The sequence below is a fragment of the Astyanax mexicanus genome, chromosome 6 (genome assembly GCF_023375975.1).
Source record: "Astyanax mexicanus isolate ESR-SI-001 chromosome 6, AstMex3_surface, whole genome shotgun sequence".
In the NCBI taxonomy this organism is placed as follows: domain Eukaryota; kingdom Metazoa; phylum Chordata; class Actinopteri; order Characiformes; family Acestrorhamphidae; genus Astyanax; species Astyanax mexicanus.
In genome coordinates, this window is record NC_064413.1 from 53,166,360 (window position 1) to 53,189,212 (window position 22,853).

The 22,853-nt window shown below is 39.3% G+C and overlaps 1 protein-coding gene across 1 annotated transcript in view; it reads left to right on the forward strand.

Annotated features, from left to right (window-relative positions):
• The first annotated feature begins 452 nt into the window (after positions 1 to 452).
• Positions 453 to 22,853, forward strand: part of LOC103034540 (rho GTPase-activating protein 21) — a 197,964-nt gene continuing 175,563 nt past the window's right edge. The window contains exons 1-2 of the mRNA XM_049480866.1: positions 453 to 827; positions 4,599 to 4,854. Of these exons, the coding sequence (XP_049336823.1) occupies positions 4,783 to 4,854 (72 nt within the window). The 5' untranslated portion in view covers positions 453 to 827; positions 4,599 to 4,782. The remainder of the gene's footprint in view (positions 828 to 4,598; positions 4,855 to 22,853) is intronic.

Sequence of the window (22,853 nt, forward strand, 5' to 3'; positions counted from 1 at the left end):
CTCTAAATGTCTAAATGATTATGTGATTGTCAAATAATTTTTTAGTTTACATATTTACTTTATCTCAAAATAAAGACAATTTCTCTCTAAATTGCAATCATTTTTTAATTAAAGACTACTTTTTGTCGTAAGATTATTGTAAGATTTTTATTTTAAATTTAAGGCTAATTTTAATACCTTTTTGCACTAATTTATTTGTAATTCTGTCATACATGTCCTCACAAAGACCAAAAACAAATGCATCATTCTACATCATTCTGGGGACATATAATCGAACCAACTGAATACTGATAGGAGCTGTGTACGCTGGAAGCTGATTGGTCGAATACAGCCCCTTAGAACACAACGTCTCCTCCTATTGGTCGCCAGACCCGCGGGAAGGGAGTGAGGGGGCGTGGCTTGTGTTGCTGTTCACTCACGCACACACACTCACACACACACGCTCAGCGCGAGAGAGTGATCGTGAGAGCCTGGCTGTGTGTGTGTGTTGTGTGTGTGTATGATCGCGAGGCGCGCGGGACGGGCTGTTGTTTGTGCCGCTGCTGTATCGCCGCTGCCTCTCCGTGCGCGTGCGGTAACCCTGTGCGCGTGCGGTAAACCTATGCGCGAGCGGTAACCCTGAGCGCGCGCTCTGCTGTGAAATGCCTTTAAAAATAACAGGTAGGTGAGTGAGTCAGAGTGGCAGCAGGCAGCAGTAAGTGGCAGCAGTGAGTGGCAGCAGCAGCAGCTGAAGGCAGGCGGATTTACTGGACCTGGAGCTTCGCTTTTTTATCTGGAACGATGCCTGTCGCCCCGGGTTCGGGCTCGGACTGGACTGGATCTAACAGGTAGGCTGGCCGAGCTGGGTTCTTCTACTGGTTCCTCTTCTGGTTCTTTGGTTCCCTTGAATACTGTCCATTCACAACTGTTCAAGCTGGTTACATGGGATGACCAGCTTTTGTGTGGACCAGTATAGGATATGGTTTAATTTGGAGTTTGGTGGTTCATCTGGGAAACAAACATGGTCAAACTGGCCAACATTGACCATGGTCAACCTGACCATGCCTTTTGACAAGCATCACTAATGTTGTTGACCAGATGGACCAACAAGAATGAGCTGGTTGACCAGTTTATATTTTGACAAGCGAAGAGTTTCATGGTTGATTTGGTCTACAAACATTGTCAACCTGTCCAAGATAGCTAGATAACCAGTATGACCAATATTAACCATGGTCAACTTGACCAAGCTAGAGATACATAATTAGTATGACCAAGCTAAAGCTACATAACCAGTAAGACCATCATCAACCTGACCATGCTGTTTGACAAGCATCACGAATTTTGTTGACCAGAATGACCAGCAAGAATGAGCTGGTTGACCAGTTTATATTTTGACAAGGGAAGGGTTTTATTATTGATCTGGTCTACAAACATTGTCAACCTGTCCAAGATAGCTAGATAACCAGTATGACCAATATTAACCATGGTCAACCTGACCAATATAGCTAGATAACCAGTATGACCAATAATAACCATGGTCAACCTGACCAAACTAGAGCTACATAATTGGTATGACCAAGCTAAAGCTACATTACCAGTAAGACCATCATCAACCTGACCATGCTGTTTGACAAGCATCACTAATGTTGTTGACCAGATGGACCAGCAAGAATGAGCTAGTTGACCAGTTTATATTTTGACAAGCGAAGGGTTTTATGGTTAATCGGGTCTACAAACATTGTCAACCTGTCCAAGATAGCTAGATAACCAGTATGACCAATATTCACCATGGTCAGCCTGACCAAGCTAAAGCTACATAAACAGTAGGACCTAGATAAAGCTACATAACCAGTAGGACCTAGATTGATCATCATCAACCTGACCATGCTGTTTGACAAGCATCACTAATGCTATTGACAAGAATGAGCTGGTTGACCAGTTTATATTTTGATAAGTGAAGGGTTTCATGGTTGATCTGGTCTACAAACATTGTCAACCTGTCCAAGATATCTAGATAACCAGCATGAACAATATTAACCATGGTCAGCCTGACCAAGGTAAAGCTACATAAACAGTAGGACCTAGATTGACCATCATCAACCTGACCATGCTGTTTGACAAGCATCATTAATGCTGTTGTCCAGATTAACCAGCAAGAATGAGCTGAGCTTGACCAGTGAAGGGTATGTTTTGAATTAGTTTCTTAGTTGATCTGCTCTACAAACAGTATCAACCTGTCCAAGATAGCTACATAACCAGTATGACCAATGTTGACCGTGTTCAACCTGACCATGCAGTTTGACCAGAATAACCCGCAAGAATGGTTGACCAGATTATATTTTTACAGGTGAATTGTATGTTTTGAATATGTTTCATGGTTTATCTGCTCTACAAACATTGTCAACCTGTCCAAGATATATAAGCTATATAACCAATATGACCATGCTGGTTGATTGGCATGACCACTGTTGTTGACCAACAAGGTCATGCTGGTTAACCAGCATAGATTTTCATCAGTATAGATGTTTAGTTAAGTTTAATGGTATAGCTGGCCTACAAGTATGGTCAACCTAACCAAGCCCTATAGCGAGTATGGCCAATATTGACCATGGTCAACTTGACCAAGCTAGAGCTACATAACCAGTAAGACCAATATTGACCATGGTCAACTTGACCAAGCTAGAGCTACATAACCAGTAAGACCAATATTGACCATGGTCAACTTGATCAAGCTAGAGCTACATAACCAGTAAGACCAATATTGGCCATGGTCAATCTGACAAAGTTAGAGCTACATAACCAGTAAGATCAATATTGACCATGGTCAACCTGACCAAGCTAGAGCTACATAACCAGTATGACCAATATTGACCATGGTCAACCTGACCAAGCTAGAGCTACATAACCAGTAAGACCAATATTGACCATGGTCAACTTGACCAAGCTAGAGCTACATAACCAGTAAGACCAATACTGACTTTGGTCAACCTGACCAAGCTAGAGCCACACAACCAGCAAGACCAATATTGACCATGGTCAACCTGACAAAGCTAGAGCTACATAACCAGTATGACGAAGCTAAAGCTACATAAACAATATGACAAAGCTAAAACTACGTAACCAGTATGATTGTAGATTGACCATGCTGGTTGACTAGCATGATCAATGTTGTTGACCAGCAAGACCATGCTGGTTGACCAGCTCAGATTTTTACCAATATAAGGCTTGTTTTGTTTAAGGTTTATGGTTCACCTGAGATACAGACATATGTAAACGATCCAAGCTAAAGCTATGTAACCAAGGCAACACACATTATGCTGGTCAAAGGCAAGAGATGGTTAACCATCTAGCTTAGTAGAAGGGGTTGCACAAAATATTGATATTATTGATAAGCTACATACATTATCAATATTTGTGATACATTATCAATATGTGGTGTCAAATATTGATATTTTTACTGAAACTAGGAGCTCCCTAATACTTGACCCCAATTTGACTATTAAAGTTACTGCTTCGTTATTAAACCCGTGGTAATCTGGATTCTGGATTCTATAGATTCTGTGTGGACCTTTATGAATATTTTACCATACCTGTGAATGAAGCCTGCTTACAAGCTTCAGCTGTGTTGGTGGAGCTTGATTTGACATTGACAACCATACTGAGGGCACCTGGGTCTGTTAAATTGGCTCATTTCCCTTTCAAATGCTCAGAAGCAGTTTTCACTGGAACTGGGGTGAACTACTGTAGGTGAAAATGACAGCTAGACAGACAGACAGACAGACAGACAGAAAGAAAGCCTGTCACTTCAAGCTTAGTAGGCTTACATTGGCCTTGAGCTTTGTCCAGATAGCATGTCCATGACGGGCCAGACATGTATGTTCACTGGTTCCATGTTGGCCCCACATATGGATGTCCACCAAGGTCAGAGATGGATTATATGGATTAAACACTCCTTTTAAAGTAGATGCAAGTCGATTCTCACACACAGCTTGTCTAGATCTTTAGTAGAATAGGACTCTCTGGATCAAATAAACATGATCAAATAAACATGAACCCATTAACACCATACCCAATGCCCATTGCCAGAATGCTAGGCTTGAGCTAGATCAGCATAAAGTCCAACAGAATTGAGCTGTGGAACAGTGGAACTACTGTGTTTTCTCTGAAATGATGGTGCTCCATCCAATGCTTTTGGCATCCAAGGCTCTTGGCACTGAATGCAATCAAACTATCACAGCAATGTTCCTGGTTCAGAAGCCACTCCATCAAGCTTAATTTCATCCTTTTAATATCCTTGATTTACACTGGAATATTGACCATTGCTATGAGGATTTGATTGCATTCTATCTTGAGGCCAATGATGAAGTTGTTGTTTGATTAGTTTTGTCTAGTTTTGTCTAGTTTTGTAGATGTTCTATATGGTAGAACCGCAGATGAATTCTGAAGGGCTTTATACACTTAAATTCCACCACCATTCTTGGGCAAGGTTACATTAGGACATCCCAAACGTCTCTTTGGGATCATACAGGCTTTGTGTCTGGAGGGTTTGAAGATGTTTGGACACTTTAAAACGTTAAAAAAACATATTCCTCAGTAACCTTCTGTTTTTCCTGTTGTAGGACTGTGCGACCAGAGAACGTGAGAAGAGCGGACGGTGTGGATTAGAGAACTTTTACTCTTTTAAACCTTTTTTTTTTTTGGATTTCCTCAACATTTCCCTACACACTTTTTTTTTCTTCGTCTGATCTCGTCTCTCAATGCGGGCTGTAAAGGACCTTCTCGTTTGTGGATTGAAATGAAATAATGGCGGCCCGTTGGACTGGTTCCCCGAGCCAGGATGAAGTGAAGAAGGCAGCAGGATCTCCACTCTGTGAGGTAGGTCTTTCTGGACTGATCTCAGAGCGATTCTGGCTGCTGGAGGAGGTGGTTTGAGTTGCGCCTGCAGCTGTTACTTTTGACCCTTTCCCTCAAGCATGAGCCTTTAATTGACTGAGCATTATCGAAATAGCGTGCTGCTCTAATGTAATGGAGCGTGAATGGTGAGCAGCTTCAAATGTGGTTATTGTTGATCTTTGGGGTCATTGGCCTGCGTTAGAGGGGTCTCTGATGGGGATTCGGATGGGGAAATCTCTGACTGTTACACTGGGAGGCCAAACAATGTTAGATGGATGTTTGTTTTACTTGCTGGGTCATTTTCCCTTTCGTTTCTGGAATAAAAGGGTGTCCTCTGAACCTTGACTCACCCTGTATATGCAAAACTCATGTTGGTCAACTGTTTCTATGTTTTTCTTGGAGATTCAGGTGGTGAAACGTCTTTGAGTGTTCCAATGCCAGGGCAAAGAAGTGTGTCAGATGTTTGTATGTTCATAAGTAGCTGGTTAAATGCGTTTGAGGCATTTATCTATGTTTTCTTGGGGATTCTGAAGGTAGAACACCTATGGCTATGTACCTGTTGGGTTTTCTGATGTTGAAACATCTCTGGATGCTGCACTGGCAGGTCAGCAAAGTATCTCCAACCTTCATATGTTCATATGTTCTACATAGATGTTGGTCAGCTAGGCTGGATCTGGCTTTATGGATGTATCTCAATTTTTGTTAGAGATTTAGAAGGTAAACCATACCTGGATGCTGCACTGAGAAGTGTCTCAGAACTTCTATGAACGTCTATGTCCTACATAGATGATAATTAGCTGTATTGGATGTTTGGAGAATCTTTTTTTATGTGTTTGATTGATCTTTAGGTGGGGAAGGCACTGCTAGGTCACAAGAGGGTCTTAGATTTTCAGATATCCTACAACCTGCATTAGATGTGTTTAAGGGGTCAATCTCTATGCTTTTGTTGGCGCAACTAATGGGAAAACATCTCACAATGCCGCAATTTTGGGTCAAAAGACTGTCCTAGATGTTCAGACATACTAAACTGGTGTTGATCAAAGTTTGGATGTCTTTAAAGGACCAATTTCTATGTGTTTGTTGGGTTTTCTCTGGATGTATCTCTGTTTTTATCAGAGATTTAGAAGGTGAACCATGCCTGCATGCTGCACTGAAAGGTGTCTCAGACCTTCATATCATCGTTGCTGTCTTTCCTACTTAACTACAGAACAGACAAACTCTCTCTTACACTGTGCCAAAATTTCTTGATGAATGGACCAATAGAAATACTTTAAAATGAACTGAAACAAACTATGTTTACATTGACTTCCACTGAAAGTTTAGAAGTTTTTTTCCTCTGTTGCTCTTTAGATAAAACTTGTTTTTAATTGGACAGCAGCTATATTTCGTACACTGATAGTGATTGGCTAATTTGGATGTTTGGATATATTTTTTATGTTTTTGCTGTATCTTTAGGTGGGAAAATATATTTTTAGGGTCAGAAGACTCTTCTAGATGTTAATTAACTGGGTTGGATGAGTCTGAAGACTTTATGTCTATGTTTTGGTGGCAATTCTTTTGTTGAAAACAACTGAATATTGGACTGGCACACTGGAGACTGGAGTCTCAGATCGTTGTATGTCCTACACTGAATATATTTTTATTGTTTTTTCCTTTTTAAGTTGAGTTGGGTTTTAATGAGGTTGTTTTACTATGATTTCATTGGTGATTCAGGTGGTAAAACTATGATGGTGACTGCAGGCTTAGGTGTGGGTGGAAGTATCTATTTCCCTGCACTGTAAGCCCGGAAAAGTTGAATTTACTTAAAAACAAATGAGGAAACTGGAAAAAAAGTTAAGTAATAGGTAATAAAAACTTTAGTTAGCATAACTTAGATGTTGAGTTGAGTAATTTTTTTTAAATAATGGGGAATGAAAACTTGAGTTAGCATAAATTAAAACAGGGGAAACTTATTTATTTCTAAGGTAGCCCACACTGTAAACCCACAAGTTGTTTGAACTCAAATGATTTAAGTCTGTTTTACATAAAATTGGATATTTCTAAACATTACTGAACTATGTTGATTCAGCTGAACATTTCTGGGCACATATAAACATTCAAACTGAGATCTTTGAGTTGAACCAACTTATAATAACTGACTTTAGTCTGTTGCTATTAGCATTTTCATTTCCATTGGCTTCTGTCACAATCTATTTGCATACTGGGTGTGTCCAACAGTTTCTGACTAACTCTCACCATCAGTGTGTAGTGATTCCCCCTGGGCTACCTTACAAATAAACCAACTTCCCCTTTAGTTGTAATAACTTGATGTTTTAATTAATGCTAACTCAAGTTTTCATTCCACATTACTTTAAAAAAACTGAGCAAACCAGCTGCCTTAAAAAAGTAAAAAAGTAAACTCAACTTATCTGGTCTTATAGTAAAACAAAAATAAAAACGTTAAAACAACTTCCCCTGAAGTTGTAATAACTTGATGTTCTAAGTTATGCTAACTTAAGTTTTTACTACCCATTACTTAACTTTTTTTAAGGCAACCAGTTTCCTCAATTTTTTAAAGTAAATTCAACTTATCCGGGCTTACAGTGCAGGGGGAATCAATACACACTGATGGTGAGTGTTAGTCAGAAACTGTTGGACACACCCAGTATGCAAATAGATGTGTGACAGAAGCCAATGGAAAGGAAGCTGTTAATGGCAACAGACTAAACTCGGTTCAACTCAAAGATCTCAGTTTGAATAGTACAGTATATGAGCCCACAAATGTTCAACTAACTCAAATTAGTTGAGTATTGTTTAGAAATATCCAATTTTATGTAAAACAGACTTAAATCATTTGAGTTCAAACAACATATGGGTTTACTGTGTGTTGACTAGTGTTGATCTTGGTTGCTTTTTGTTGGAGAATGACAAACAATTGCCCAATCTGCTGACAAGACAATGCCAAACCAAATGATAGAGTGGTTTGAGGAGCTTTGGGAAGCTCAGGCCATGTCATGGTAACACGATTAGCTGATTTAAAGCCCATTGATTGCTTGTGGGACTGTGTCGGGTGATGTGTGAAAAGGAAAAAACCCAACCACTGTAGAAGATGTGGATAACACTGCAGAACATGTGGGTTAGAGCTCATTTAGATCGCTTTGGGTTTGGTTTTGAGTTTTTTTACAGAGATTATGTCAGAAAAACAGCTCAGATTGACTCTCGGTGTACATGCGGTTAGTTCAGTGAGTGTAAACAGCTCGGGTTTGGTGAGATGGTCTGGCTGCTTCTGCGTATAATTTAATAGTGATTAGAGGACACACACACACACACACACTTAGGAAAACAGGTACAGTACAAGCACATATTTGTTCACTAAAGTGCGCTCAGTGTAAAATTACCCTCAAAAGTACAACATGATCCTTCAGCTCCAACTGCGTGTTCCTTACAAGTAGGAAAACAACTGGAGAAAAGAGAGTAAGAAAAGAGAGAGAGAGAGAGAGAGAGAGAGAGAGAGTGCTCGAAGCTTGTATGTCCAATACAGTAGCAGCTTTATCTCAGAGGGAACAGCAGTGTAAACAGGCTAGATTATTCTGTATTTTTTAGTGCATTTTTAGCTAAGTTTTAAGAGGATACAGTACTGTATTCGCACTATAAGGCACACCTTATTATAAGACACACAGTCAATAAACGTCTATTTTCTGGTTTATTTATTTTCATACATAAGGTGCACCAGATTAAATGGCACATTATGCAACACTAGTAAGGAACAGGGGTGTCTCCATGTTTTCCTACTAATTCAGCAGGTCTCGCCGCTGGGTGTTGGTGGTGGAGGTAACTAAAAGATAAGCTAAGTAAACAAAACTGTAATTCTTAAAAAACACCTTTTCTTTTAAAGTCAAACGAGCGCTGGATTTTAATCTACATTTCTTGATTTACAGTAAGCTTAGATTTCCAAAATTCCACTAAGGCTGGGTGCAGCAGCATTAGCATTAGCAGCTAACCACTAGCGCCAGCCATGGTTAGCGGCTAATGATGTCCTACAGGGCAACACTGAGGTAACCTGAGTTTTCCGGTAAGCCAGGTCAATATTAGTTAGCGGTTCATCCCACATAGCTTGTTTTAACACAGTAAAGACACAGACTACAGTCTGATATACTCACCTCTGAAACAGGAAAAGATCTGGCGCGGCGATTAGCGGCTAATGCTAATGCTAATGTTGCTGCACCTAGCCTTAGTGCTGGAGAACTAAACTGAAACTCCTGTATAACTCTCCTGTATTTACTTCAGCAGAGTGGCTTTACTGCTCCTTAATACCTGATTGGTTGAATTCATACATAAGGAGCACCAGATTATAAGACACACGGATGATTTTGGGGAAAATTAAAGGATTTTAAGTGCAGCTTATAGTCTGAAACATACCGTATATGCAATGTTCTGATTTTTTTGTGAAATAAAGTTAAGTTCTCAGAGAGACACAGTGCTAAATCTTTGTGTGAGATTCTTTAAGCATGGAAATCAGATTTTATTGATGCCGTTTGGGACGATGATCACCAGAGGCTATAGAAAAATCAGATTTCTGGGACAGTAAATGGTCAGATGTAGGGATGTAAATAGAGTCATTCAGAGCGGGTCTGGTTTGAAGTGGTTCGTTGTAAAGTCAGTTTTATTGTCATTCCTTTTTATCACAGACGTGTAGAAAGCAGAAAGGAATGCATTACAGTAGCAGAAAACACTGAAAACTGCCAATAAATACAGACAGTAAACAGCAGAGGTGGAGGAAAATAAAAAAATACTGAAGTACACTGCAAAAAATACATGTAAATTACGACATGTATGCCTATTTTAAACAAAACAATCAATGCCAATGGGGTAAGAAACATTTTCTGAGTAGGATTTCATTAAAAATGCAATCGCAAAGTCTCAAAATGAGAAAGTAAGACTTTAAGCAAGACTTAAATAAACAAAACTTCATTAAATAACTCGAGTTGCTGAATTTTTGTGCCTTCTTTCCTTATTTCCTCCTTTCCTAAAGTTCCTTCTAGATAAATAAAGTATCTATCTATCTATCTGTCTGTCTGTCTGTCTGTCTGTCTGTCTATCGAAAATAAGTATAAGTAAGTCTGATTTAAATAATTATTCCTAAAATAAGCAGATCAGAGAGAAAATAAGATATATTGTCTCAAAATTAAATCATTTCACTTGCTAAGATTTACATTTTTGCTGTGTATGTCACTGTATTCATGATCAAAAACACAGTATAGTGTTATTGTCTTAATTCATAATTTAAAAAATGTAAAAAAAAAATGTGTCATTGGCAGTGGTTGATTTGGTTCTGACTGGTGACTGGTACCGTATTTTAATATTTTGTGTAGAATCATGACTTTATTTATTCCTGTATTATTGTTAAACTGTGGAAAATATGAGTCCGGTCTGTCCTGTTGTGCCTGTGTGGATCCTGTCACATGATTGATAGTACGATTGGAATGTGTGTGTGTGTGTGTGTGTGTGTGATATTGGCTGGCTGTGGCTGCCTTGTGACCCCTCTGCAGCGTGGCCTGCATGCTCACCATCACCCTCACCCGCAGTTCTGAGCACTGCTCTGATGTCCTGCTGTGACATGCTGTTCTACAGAGGAAAGATCTGTGGAATACCTGATTTTTGGCAGGTGTGTGTGTGTGTGTGTGTGATTATGTCTTCTAAGCTGTTTTAAAGTGATGAGGGTTTTATGGAATCCACTTGTTCCGCTGTAGTTTTTTCTATTTGGATTAATTTGGTTTAATTTGGCGAGTGAAGAGTTTACGTAACACTAGTACCATCATTCCAATACCAATCTCAGCCAGAGCTCCAGCTCAGCCAGTGGGTCTCTGTGCCGCTACTGGAAGGCGTGATGACCCGCCCACCTTGGCATAGGCCATTACGTCACGAGCGAGAGGCAGCAGAATGTACGTGGTAAGAACTCAACATCAGCAGGGATGGATAAGCAGCATGTTTAGATTAACCCCTGTCAGAAATGGCAATACCTGTGTGTGTGTGTATTAGAGAGTGTTTGGGTAATCCTCTTATAGTACTGGCCCAATAGTTGGATGTTATATATACAGCTCTGGAAAAAAGACCTCTTAAAACTGATGAGTTTCTTTAATTTTACCAAATTAAAAACCTCTGGAATAAAATCAAGAGGAAGATGATGAGGATGATCACAAGCCATCAAACCAAACTGAACTGCTTGAATTTTTGCACCAGGAGTAAAGCAGCATAAAGTTATCCAAAAGCAGTGTGTAAGACTGGTGGAGGAGAACATGATGCCAAGATGCATGAAAACAAAAACTGTGATTAAAAACCACCAGGGTTATTCCACCAAATATTGATTTCTGAACTCTTCAAACTTTATGAACATGAACTTTTTGTTTTCTTTGCATTATTTGAGGTATGAAAGCTCTGCATCAATTTTAATATTTTAGCCTTTTTTTGCAAATAAATGCTCTAAATCAGTGGTCTCAAACTCACAGCCCGGGGGCCAATTGCGGCCCCCAAAACGATATTTTGTGGCCTGCTATTTGAAAGCAAAGACGCACCTTCTCCCCATCCAGCGAAAAGTTCAGCAGAGCTCAAATTTAGTCAAATGAATCCAGCTGCCGTGCTGCGTCCAGCCAATCAGTGAACACGTTCAGTGGGTCCTTGTCCTGATGCAGCCCAGCCTCACCCAGACTCTACCTCCAGCAGACACCAGATAAGATGAGTTTGAGACCACTGCTCTAAATGGCAATATTTTTATTTGGAATTTGGGAGAAATGTTTTCCGTATTTTATAGAACAATAAAACAATAATGTTCATTTTACTCAAACATAAACCTATAAATAGCAAAATCAGAGAAACTGATTCAGAAACTGCAGTGCTCTCTTAATTTTTTGACTGGTGATGAACACATGGATGAAGCTGATCATAATTATACGTTCTTTTCCAGAACAGCTTTAGTTAAATAGCCTCTCTTAATAATGTCCTGCATCTGCTGCTCTTAACGTGATTTAAACAAGCTGGCCTGCGTCTCCCTCGGACTCGTACAGGCCTGAGATTCATTATCTGTGAGCAGAAGCTGGAGGAATTAATACCCAGCCGTGGAGACACTCGCGCAGGAATTTCTCGCCGGGTGTTTGCTGGTATTTAGCCCAGATCATGCGTGGCAGTAAAGTGGCTGCTGGCTGATTTCTGTGCCTGATTTCTGTAGTGGTCTGCTGATGCCGGGGTCAGTTAGGTTCTCATACACACTAACCTATAGAGCCCTATTATATTGATCTATAGGCAAACCATCAATTACACTCCATGCAGCTTGATTCAAAGCGTGGCAGTGTGTCTTTGCTATCGTAACGACAGGTAAAGTACTCATTTTGCTGCTCAAAATGCACAAAAAGCATGTACTAATTCTCTTAAATAATCATGGATGTGTTTTGGGCGTAACATGAAATAAACCAGTCAGCAGGTCACCTGCCATTCCCTTTAAGAGTCAGTAAAGAAGAAAACTACTTAAAGGAATGTCAGTTAGTCCGAAAAATGCACTGCTCGAAATACACTCTTAATTTTCTTCTTTAAAGGTTAATTACTTCTGAAAAATATCAAGAGATTTGAAAGCATCCTTACGTGCAGACGCAAAGACCATTAAAAATGTAATTGTCACACAGGCCAGACACTTGCAGATAAAAAAAATCACAGTGTTTTTACTAAAAGGCCTAGGTTTACAAGAGTATTAAGGGACAGGCAGGGTCAGCAACAAAATGCCAGCAAAGATACACAACATACCAGAGAGAGAAGTTAGACAAACCAAGCTCATACACCGTAACAAAGAGTAGCAAAAGAGAAGTAAAAAAAAAAACGAAAGGGTCGGCAACAGATAACCAATAGAATGGACAAGGCAACAAATATAACAAATAAACAGAGGTACAAAAAGGGTCAATAATAAAAAAGGCAAATACAATAGAACTTTTCGTAGAAGAGCTAGGAAAACTAGATTCAATACTCAGCGCATGAGCAGAATGAAACAGAGAGGAACAGGTGGAAATAATCAGTAGCTCGGAGAGTGAGAACACCAGAGGAAATGGACTCTTTAGTGACAAGTTCAGAGTCTAGAGCAGGCAGGCTGACAGCATCAGGACTGCTAGCTATGATTAAACTGGCTCTCATAAGGACCGCCCCAAGAAAGTTAACCCTTAAGGCACTTTATGGTTAAACTTGAGGAGAAGAAGTTAACCCTTAAATGCTAGCAGGTGTTGCCAAAAATGCTAATAAAAGGCTCTTTTTTGTGCTGATTCACTCTTGACCATCATGTCCCGGTTGTCCCGACCATGCTGTAGTGTTTATTATGACTGACATGGCTCCAGACATTAATTTAAGCTTCATTAATAAGTCCAGACTGCAGCTCAGCTGCTGTGTTGGGGTCGGTAGCTGTGCTGGTTAATTGTGGGGGTTGATTGGCTGCGTGTCTGTGCCGGGGCCGGGTTTGGATCGATGCCCCGTAGGCCTGCAGCGCAGCCGTACGTCACAGAGAACACAGGCCAGACTCAGTAAAGCTGGGTGAAGCTTCAGAGACGCAGAAACTGGGGTTTCTGACTGTTTCAGCTGGTAGATTATTATATACACATTCTTAAACACATTAAATAAACTCCTAGTGTGTGTGATTGGGTTAGACAGCTATGATTGCTCCAGTCTGGACGGGATATACTGGTGTTTGATGTGTGTGTGTGTGTGTGTGTGTGTGTGTGTGTGTGTGTGTGTGTAAATATATATATATATATATATATATATATATATATATATATATATATATATATATATATATAAACATTGCAGTCATCCATCAAATACACTGTTTTATCAGTTGAAATTATTCAAATTCTATGATTTAGTTGATTTTAATATTTTATTGTTAAAGTATAAGGCTCATAAAAACACATTTCCTTCAAATATCCAATTCAATTTTGTGAAGAGGAAGAGTTGTTATAATCCTAAAGGGATAGAGATGTTTGTAAAGCCTAAATTTTGAACTGATTTAAGGAATAATTCGGAGACGGATGTTAAAAATGCTAGATCAATGTGTGTGTTTAAAAGAATGATAAAAGTTAGTTTGTTTTAAAAATATTAAATAGTATAATGTGTATCTAAAGATTTGATGATTTTGTTTAGTTTAGTTTTTTGGATAGTTTTCTTCTGTATATAGAATTAATTAATTTTGTTTATATAGTTAAATTAATTAATTTTCTAAATGAAAAAAAAAATAGAAATAAAAAAAAATAGAATTATATATTCTGATAATTCCAAACAAAGAATTTTAGAATTTTAAAATTAAAACATTTTGATTAGTAAGTAAGACTAGATTCTTGTTTTAATATCTTTTGACAGTATTCTAGAATAATTTTGTGTGCTTTATGATTTTAGAATCATTACGGCTTTTAGAAAAATGTGTTTTGGAGAGAGGGGGAGGGGATAGTGCACTATAGGACTCTGTGGGCGTGGCCTAAGCTTTTGTTCTTAATGTCTTTATTTCTTTCCCCCTTTATATTACTTTTACTTTTATAATTTAAGTAGTTTTGAATTCAGTACTTTTACACCACTTTTACTTAAAGAGTGAACAACTTGTGTTGATACTTTTTCAACTTCTACAGAAGTATTTTATTAAACCCTAGTATCTACAATATACTTCTACCTACAGAGTAATGAATAAAGAGATACTTTTCACTCCTTTGTATAAGTGGTACTCTTCTTTATATTAATATGACCAATAGATATGCTCTAAAGTTACCTGGAATAAAGTCTTTTTACATTAACTTTAATTGGAAGTTAAGAAGTTGGTCTTTTTTGGATGTATAGTTGTTTTTAGTCTGATTATTGCGTATTTATGGTTATGTATGTCCATTGTTAGAGTGATGATGTGTTTTAGGTGATGACTGGGGGATAATGCACTGTGATTCAGGACTGTACACTGTCTCTCACGCTCTGCTGTCTCTCTTCTTCATCATCGCTGTGGGCTGAACCCGCCGGACCCCCGTCTCCCCCTCGGCTACTGTCCCTCTAGAGACATCACTGTCCCTCCCTCCAGCTTTCTCTTCTGCCCCCCCCCCCTCCCCCCCCCACGCTGGCAGGAGCTGTGGAGGGTAATTAAAGACCAGCTGCTCCTGGTCATTAGCACAGTGTTCCCCAGACCAGCTGAGGCTCCTCGTTCGGGGATCTGCTCTGTCTGTATGAGGGATGCTCTGGTGAAGAAGAAGAGTGATCATGGGGTGATGTAGGAGCTGAGGAGATACAGGAGCATCAATCAAAGAGATTATAGTTGGATCAACCAAACAAGCCAAGGAGATGGGTTTAACCATGAGATCAGAGTCTACAGGGGTTGGACAATGAAACTAAAACACCTGTCATTTTAGTGTGGAAGGTCTTATGGGTAAATCGGAGCAGCCTGGTGTTCAATCTTCATTAATTGCACATTGCACCAGTAAGAGCAGAGTGTGAAGGTTCAATTAGCAGGGTAAGAGCACAGTTCTGCTCTAAATATTGCAATGCACACAACATGATGGGTGACATACCAGAGTTCAAAAGAGGACAAATTGTTGGTGCACGTCTTGCTGGAGCATCTGTGACCAAGACAGCAAGTCCTTGTGATGCATCAAGAGCCACGGTATCCAGGGTAATGTCAGCATACCACCAAGAAGGACCAACCACATCCAACAGGATTAACTGTGGACGCTGTAAGAGGAAGCTGTCTGAAAGGGATGTTCGGGTGCTAACCCGGATTGTATCCACAAAACATGCCCAAATCTTACGTTACTAGTGTTGCATAAAATGTGCACATTAACAGAAAGTATTAAGGCTGTCCCCACATGTATTAATCTTCTCATAGAGACAGAAACGTCTATTAATATGTGTATTAACTGCTGTTGATGTTAATTGTGAGAAAGAGAGAGATAGAGAGAGAGAGAGAGAGAGAGAGATAGAGATAGCAGTACTGAAGATGTGATTGTGGTTCTGCTCAGGTTGTCGTTCTTCCCTCTGCTATAAATTAGGCTTTTTATCCTGAGAGCATGCCTTTCACTCGCCCTCGGCACGGTTTCCACGGCACTATATTTAACTCACGGCAAAGTGGGAAAACCTCGTCACCTGTCTCACACTTTTGACCTGACACTCCCACCAGGATCTTACATTAGACCCCAGCTCATTTACCTGCTGCAGCGGAGCCATGTTTATATCAGTGGTTCGGGTTTTTTAGACCAATTACAGAAATTTGAGGCAGGCTATCCACCCAGATTAAACAATAGAAGAAGAAAAAGAATAGGTGCTGTGCTGAAATCGACCAGACACCTCACACAGCAGATTACGCTAGTGATTCCTGTATCTACTGTAACTGTAGATTAATCACAGAGCAATATGAGGTGTGTAGTGATGAACGTCAGGTAAATATTTCTTTCTTTATATTTTGGCAGTGGAAAACACAGGTGCTGCACTGACTGATTAAAACCCTGACAACAGTCAATCATCAGAGTCCATTCCTATAGATGCTCCCAGTGGATGTAAACCTCATCCCTGACTTTAACCTCAACAATAAACAGAATAAAGAATTAAATAACATTGCTGTTCCCTTAAATGTGCTGCTGGTGTATCTTCACAGTGTGAACGAGCAGATCAGTATCTGTCTCTGCTGAGATGCTTAAAAGCACCACGCTGTTAAGATACGAACGTGCCAAAGTCAGAGCTCACCCGACTCTTAAAGGGAATGACCACTGGCACATTGATGAATGAACCACACCCATGATTAATTAAGATAATTATTTCATGCCTTTTTTTGCGTTTGGAGCACAGCAATGCGTATTTTTTGCGCCCTTTCGATATCAAAGACACACCAACACACCCTAAATAAAGCTGCATGATGTGCAATTGACTGGTGCACTATAGATCACTAAAATCGGGACTATAATTTCATTTATATGCAAAAAAAAATCAATTATATCAAGGTATGGTAAAATGAGTGAGGTCATATCAATTTGCTGTATGATTGGTATATAACATAGTATTAAACTAATAGTTTTAAAGCTTTTATTGCTATGGCTGATTGGTATAAATTAAGATTTTAAGTTCTATCATGGTTGTAAGACATCTGTGGCAGCAGAAAGTGAGCTGTGGTCAGGGAGAAGAAGACTCACGAGACAGTCCTGGAGATAAATGTTGTTTTCATCCGCCTAATGTAGACAATCATCTCTATTCTAACCGGGTTTTCTGTGAAGAGATCATGTTTTAATGGCTTTTCTCCTCAGAAAGGATCTTTTCTTTAAAGGAAGTGCAGGAAGCTGTGGTTGATTAGCGATGCTGCGCTGAGTTCTGAGAGCCAGTGTAAACAGAGCGCTCCTGTGTGGTGATTTTTTCGGTAATCAGGTCCCGCATGCCAACCTGCCGCCCTGAACCTGACCTAGACCTGTCTGGACGTCAGCAGGACTCTGAAGGTTAATAAGCTACCGTTGCTAATCAATTATAGTGCTTTCGAGAAGCTTTTAGCCGCATGCTAATACAGTATACAGCTCTGGAAAAAAATTATAATAAAATAAGAGAGCACTTCAGTTTCTGAATCAGTTTCTCTGATTTTGCTATTTATAGATTTATGTTTCAGTAAAATTAACATTGTTGTTTTATTCTATAAACTACAGACAATATTTCTCCCAAATTCCAAATAAAAATATTTATGTCATTTAGAGATTTATTTACAGAAAAAGGGAAACGACTGAAATAACAAAAAAGAAGATGCAGAGCTTTCAGGCCTCAAATAATGCAAATAATTTTAATCACACTTTTCATGCATCTTGGCATCATGTTCTCCTCCTCCACCAGTCTTACACGCTGCTTTTGGATAACTTTATGCTGCTTTACTCCTGGTGCAAAAGTGGGGGGGTCCCTCCTGGTGAGGAATCCCCCCCGCTATATTGCAAGGTCACCTGTTCATAGTTGCTGAGCAACAGCGCCGTGCCAGTATGTGCTCTGTTATCTAACCCACCGCCACTCTGCTCTGCTTTCCTGTGTGTGTGTGTGTGTGTGTGTGTGTGTAAGAGTGTGTGTGTGTGTGTGTGTGTGTGTAAGAGTGTGTGTGTGTGTGTGCAGTCAGGAAGGAGGGGGATTAACTGATGGAAAAGGTGCCAGCTCAGTTTTTCGTGCCGGCTGGCTCAGTCTCAGCGCTGCTTCTGCTCTGATGCCCCTTTCACCCTCAGGATATTCAGTGAGAATGATGTGTGTTGCATTATGGGGGCAGTCAGAGTCGGAGCTGGTGTGTGTGTGTGTGTGTGTGTGTGTGTGTGTTGCATGTGTGACGACACACGGGCTGCACCGATTAGTCAGCGCAATCGATTGTGATTTAGGGCTGCAGCTATTGATGCAGCTATTATTGCACTTTATTTATATTTGCCAACATATTACTATATGCTCATTTATACAGTAGTTTGGTATTTATTCCACTCATGTATATATTGTGTGTATACACTACTGTATTCCACTCTTTACACTGCTCCCTTTATACCTAAACTGTACTGCTGCTCCCTGTACATCCATATTGCATTTATTGCATTTATTCATACTTCTGTATATTTATATATTTATACTTATCTATGCACTTTATGCAAATAACACTGTATATTGCACTTCTGGTTGGATGCTAACTGCATTTCATTGGCTCTGTACAATGACAATAAAGTTGAACTTAATCTAATCTAATCTAATCTAATCTAATTGATTATTTTAATAATCGAGTACTCTACTAAAAAAATCTATTCGATTAATCGAGTAATCGAATCGAATACACAACAGAAAACAAGACATTTCACTTAAAAATGAATGATTCTTAACATTTTATCCACGATTTTATGATTCCTACTAAATTCTTACTTTTATCTTTACATCATTTAAAGCAGAGGTGTCCAAACTTTTTTTGTTGGGGGCCAGAAGGAGAAATATAAGTCAGGGGCCACAGACTTTTTTCCTGATTATTTCATTTACACACTATTTTACTTGACTTACTATCTTTATCTGTCTTTGACAGTGTTGTGCAAACTAAGATTTTTCAAATTGATGTTTCATTTCATGATGTCTCTTAATATTAAACTCCTTAATTACGGCAACTTTTGGCTCGTTTTTCTGAGCTAGAAATGAGCACTCTGTCTGCTTTTAGAATCTTTGGCCCGTTTTTCTGAGCTAGAAATGCGCACTCTCTCAGCTTTTAGACTCTTTGGCCCGTTTTTCTGAGCTAGAAATGCGCACTCTCTCAGCTTTTAGACTCTTTGGCCTGTTTTTCTGCACTAGAAATGCGCACTCTCTCCGCTTTTAGACTCTTTGGTCCGTTTTTCTGAGCTAGAAATGCGCACCCTCTCAGATTTTAGACTCTTTTACCCCGTTTCTGACACCTAGCGTTCAAAGTTTGAATCTCACATTATAAAACCTGCTTAACAGCGGGCCAACTTTCATTCTGGTTCTAAAATACCTCGCGGGCCGCTCCACAAAAGGAAATGGGCCGCAAATGGCCCGCGGGCCGTAGTTTGGACACCCCTGATTTATAGCATTATATCATATTTTAAAATACCTTGCTGGGTCTTTTTATTTGTTTCTTCTTTTTTTTTTCTTTGACAATCCCTTCCTTATGTACTGGCTCGGCCACATTGTAAACGAAGGCCGCCTTCAATGTACTCATTGAGTTTAAATATAAATGTTAGATACTATTCCAGGGTCTTAACATCCCTGAAACAGCACATCACTCAACCCAATAAACCAATAGAAGAAGGCACTATGATATAATTATGATTAGTAACTTATTAATAATCTGTATCTCGGGATCAGGGGTTTAACACTCCCCCACAACTGAAAATCAGGCCTCTTTGCTGAGCTCAAAGCAGGAATGTGCCTCCGCTGGCTGCTGTCCAATCCCAGTACTCTCTGTTCCCTGTTGGAGTGTGCTGGCCCAATCGGCAGCTGTCATGTGCTGTCCTGTCCCCGGGGACATCGCTGGGTTTCTGAGTGCAACTGAATTAGTGTGATTAGCTGACACGTTGGATAATGATCATTTTGAGAAAAAAAAAAAAAAACAGTATTGTGCACGGCCTGCTTGTGACACACTAAGGCAGGGGTGTCCAAACTTTTTTTGTTGGGGGCCAGAAGGAGACATATATGTACAATAACAGGCCACAGACTCTGTAATAAAACAAATAAAGAAATATATTACTTATAATAATACTTTTTCTTGATTACTATCATCATTTACACATCATTTTACTTGAGTTACTAACTTTATCTATCTTTGACAGTGTTGTGTAAACTAAGATTTTCCAAATTGATATTTCGTTTTATAATGTCTCTTAATATTATTATACTGCTTCATTACAGCAACTGATTCCTGACTAATTAAACATATTAAACACACTTCCCTGTGAACTCAGTAAAAAAAATAAATAAATAAATTCCCAACGTGCCTAAAATTTTCTGCATTTGTTGTCTATTTTCTGTTTCTTTTGGGTTGCCATGTTCTCCCAAAAGCTCAGAAACATTAATGTAGGTGTAATGAAGGAAAAAAAAGAAATGAGAAGCATTTAAAATTGGGTTTATGTCATAGCAACACCTAGCTTTCTAACTTTGAATCTCACATTATTAAAAACCTGATTAATTGCAGGCCAACTTTCATTTTATTTCTAAAATAACTTGTGGGCCGTAGTTTGGACACCCCTGCACTAAGGCATGGACTGTGTAAGACATCTTCAACATAGAGCCAATCAGCTTGCTGGTAATGCCGCTAAAAGAGGAGTGTCAGTGTAGTGTAGTGTAGTGTAGTGCTTGTGCACAAAGCTCCTAAACGAAATAACTGTGGTTGGTGGATTGCCATGTCTGTCAACTGTGGAGCTTCAAAAGTGGCAATGGCAATCAGGGAAAATGCGCAAATCGCTGGCCTTCAACATGCCAGCAGGTGGAAATAAGTATTAAAATAAGTATTTCAGTGGTTCATATGTGTAAAAAAGGCTTAAGGAAGGGAACTTGGTGCTGGCTTCAGAGGTGGAAGTCCTGATGCCACCACCAGGTTCCCTTCTTTAAACCTCTTTGGTTAGTTTAGTCGTGTTTAATCAGTGATATTTACATAAACATCATTAGTTGAAGCCCCTCTTGCGGAGTAACAGATAGAAAATCACAGGCTTGTCCTCTCTGATAGTATAGGATGCAGGCTGGGACACTACATTTCCTGTTTCCTCACTCTTATCTGAGTCTAGATACCGAATTCCTTCTTTCTGACATCAGAAGTCTTAAGCGGTCATGCTCGGGTGAACGCGGCCCATTATTCAGTATGTCTACACCCAAATGTTTTTCATTAAAATAAGTATGTTTCTACATATTCTTTTAATATACTTCATATATGATGTATTGAACATGACTGTTTTCTTTGCAACAAAATATTAAACTACTCACATTGCTTTATGGTCAGAAGTCCATAGTAGACCATACCTGTACTCATTTATATATACAGTACCATTCAAAAAAAATGTAGATTGTAGATTAATACTAAATTCTTCCAAACTATTAAGAAAAAAAATTGGATTCTTCAAAGTAGCACCTCTTTCTTAGATTAACGGCTTTGCATATCTTTGCTGGATTTTCTCAGTCAGCTTTATGAGGTAGAGTCATCTGGAATTCAAGCTTTCAGTTAACAGCTGTGCTGAACTCATCAAGAGTTAATTACTTGAATTTCTTGTCTCTCAATAAAGTGTTTGAGAGCATCAGTTAAAGTAAAGTAGTGAAAAGGTAGAGTTACAGGTATACAGTGAATAGTGAATATTTGAGTAATGTTCTAATACAGATTATAGGAAGCAAGAACTACTCAACTAAATAAAGAACAAAAAAAAACTTTAAGAAGAAATGAAGATCAGACAATCTAAAAAAATCAATTTCAAGAACTTTGAAAGTTTCCTCAAGTGCAGTCCCCGCAAAGACCATCAAAAACGTTATGATGATGAAACTGGCTATCATCAGGACTACCCAAGAAAATGAAGAGCAAGAGTTTGCTCTGTTGTACAGGATAAGTTCATCATGACATGAGTTACCAGCTTCAGAAACTCCTGACAAGAGCACCTAAATGCTTCACATAGTATGGAGACTGATCAGATACAGAAACTACATATTGAAAATATTGGTAATTATTTCACAGCTAGTTCTGACTCTGCAATGTGATTGGCTGAGAGGCGTTTTATGAGTGCCATTATCAGCCAGTAATGCACTGTAACTGAAGCTCTCCATGTATTACTCCACCACATTCAGGTAACCTAGCAACGATGCAGCGCTTACAAGCCAAACAGCGCAGCTACAAACCGAACAATAATGGAACTGTTTTAACTTGTATTTTAAACCCTAGTTTTATAACCAAACAGATCGTATTTTCTCATTCTCTTTAACTCAAAATCTTTCAATAAACAGTGATAATGGACCTTTGTTATAATCAGAATAATACACTTGAGGTTTGTGCTATAAAATGTAATTTTGGCTGCGACCGCAGAACAGCAGTGCCAATATTACATGTTATAGCACGAACTTCAAGTGTATTATTGCTTAAATGTAATGCAGATTTCAAGTTAAGTAACAGTAAAGATCAAAATTTTTTTTTGGACAGTTTAAAAGCTCTAAGCTGAGCTCAGACCTGCTTCTCTCTCTCAGTCCGGCTGATCAGAACAGTGGATTGTCCTTCAGTCCTGGACGACTCGGTGTTATCAGGTCTTGCCCACTGCGGTATTTGGTGTGGGATTTTGGGTCTTGGCAGGAAGCTGAACTGTTTCCTGTTGGTGTGTGAGCGCTGGCAGTGGATGGTTTGTGTGTATGTGTGTGTTAATGAGTGTGTGAGGGGTTTTGTGAATGAACGGCAATGAGGATGAATGACAGAACGCCTCTCCACTCGCCTTCGCATGACTAACCGGGGTTTGATTACCTGAACAGCAGCAGCAGCAGCAGAGTGATTCATAATA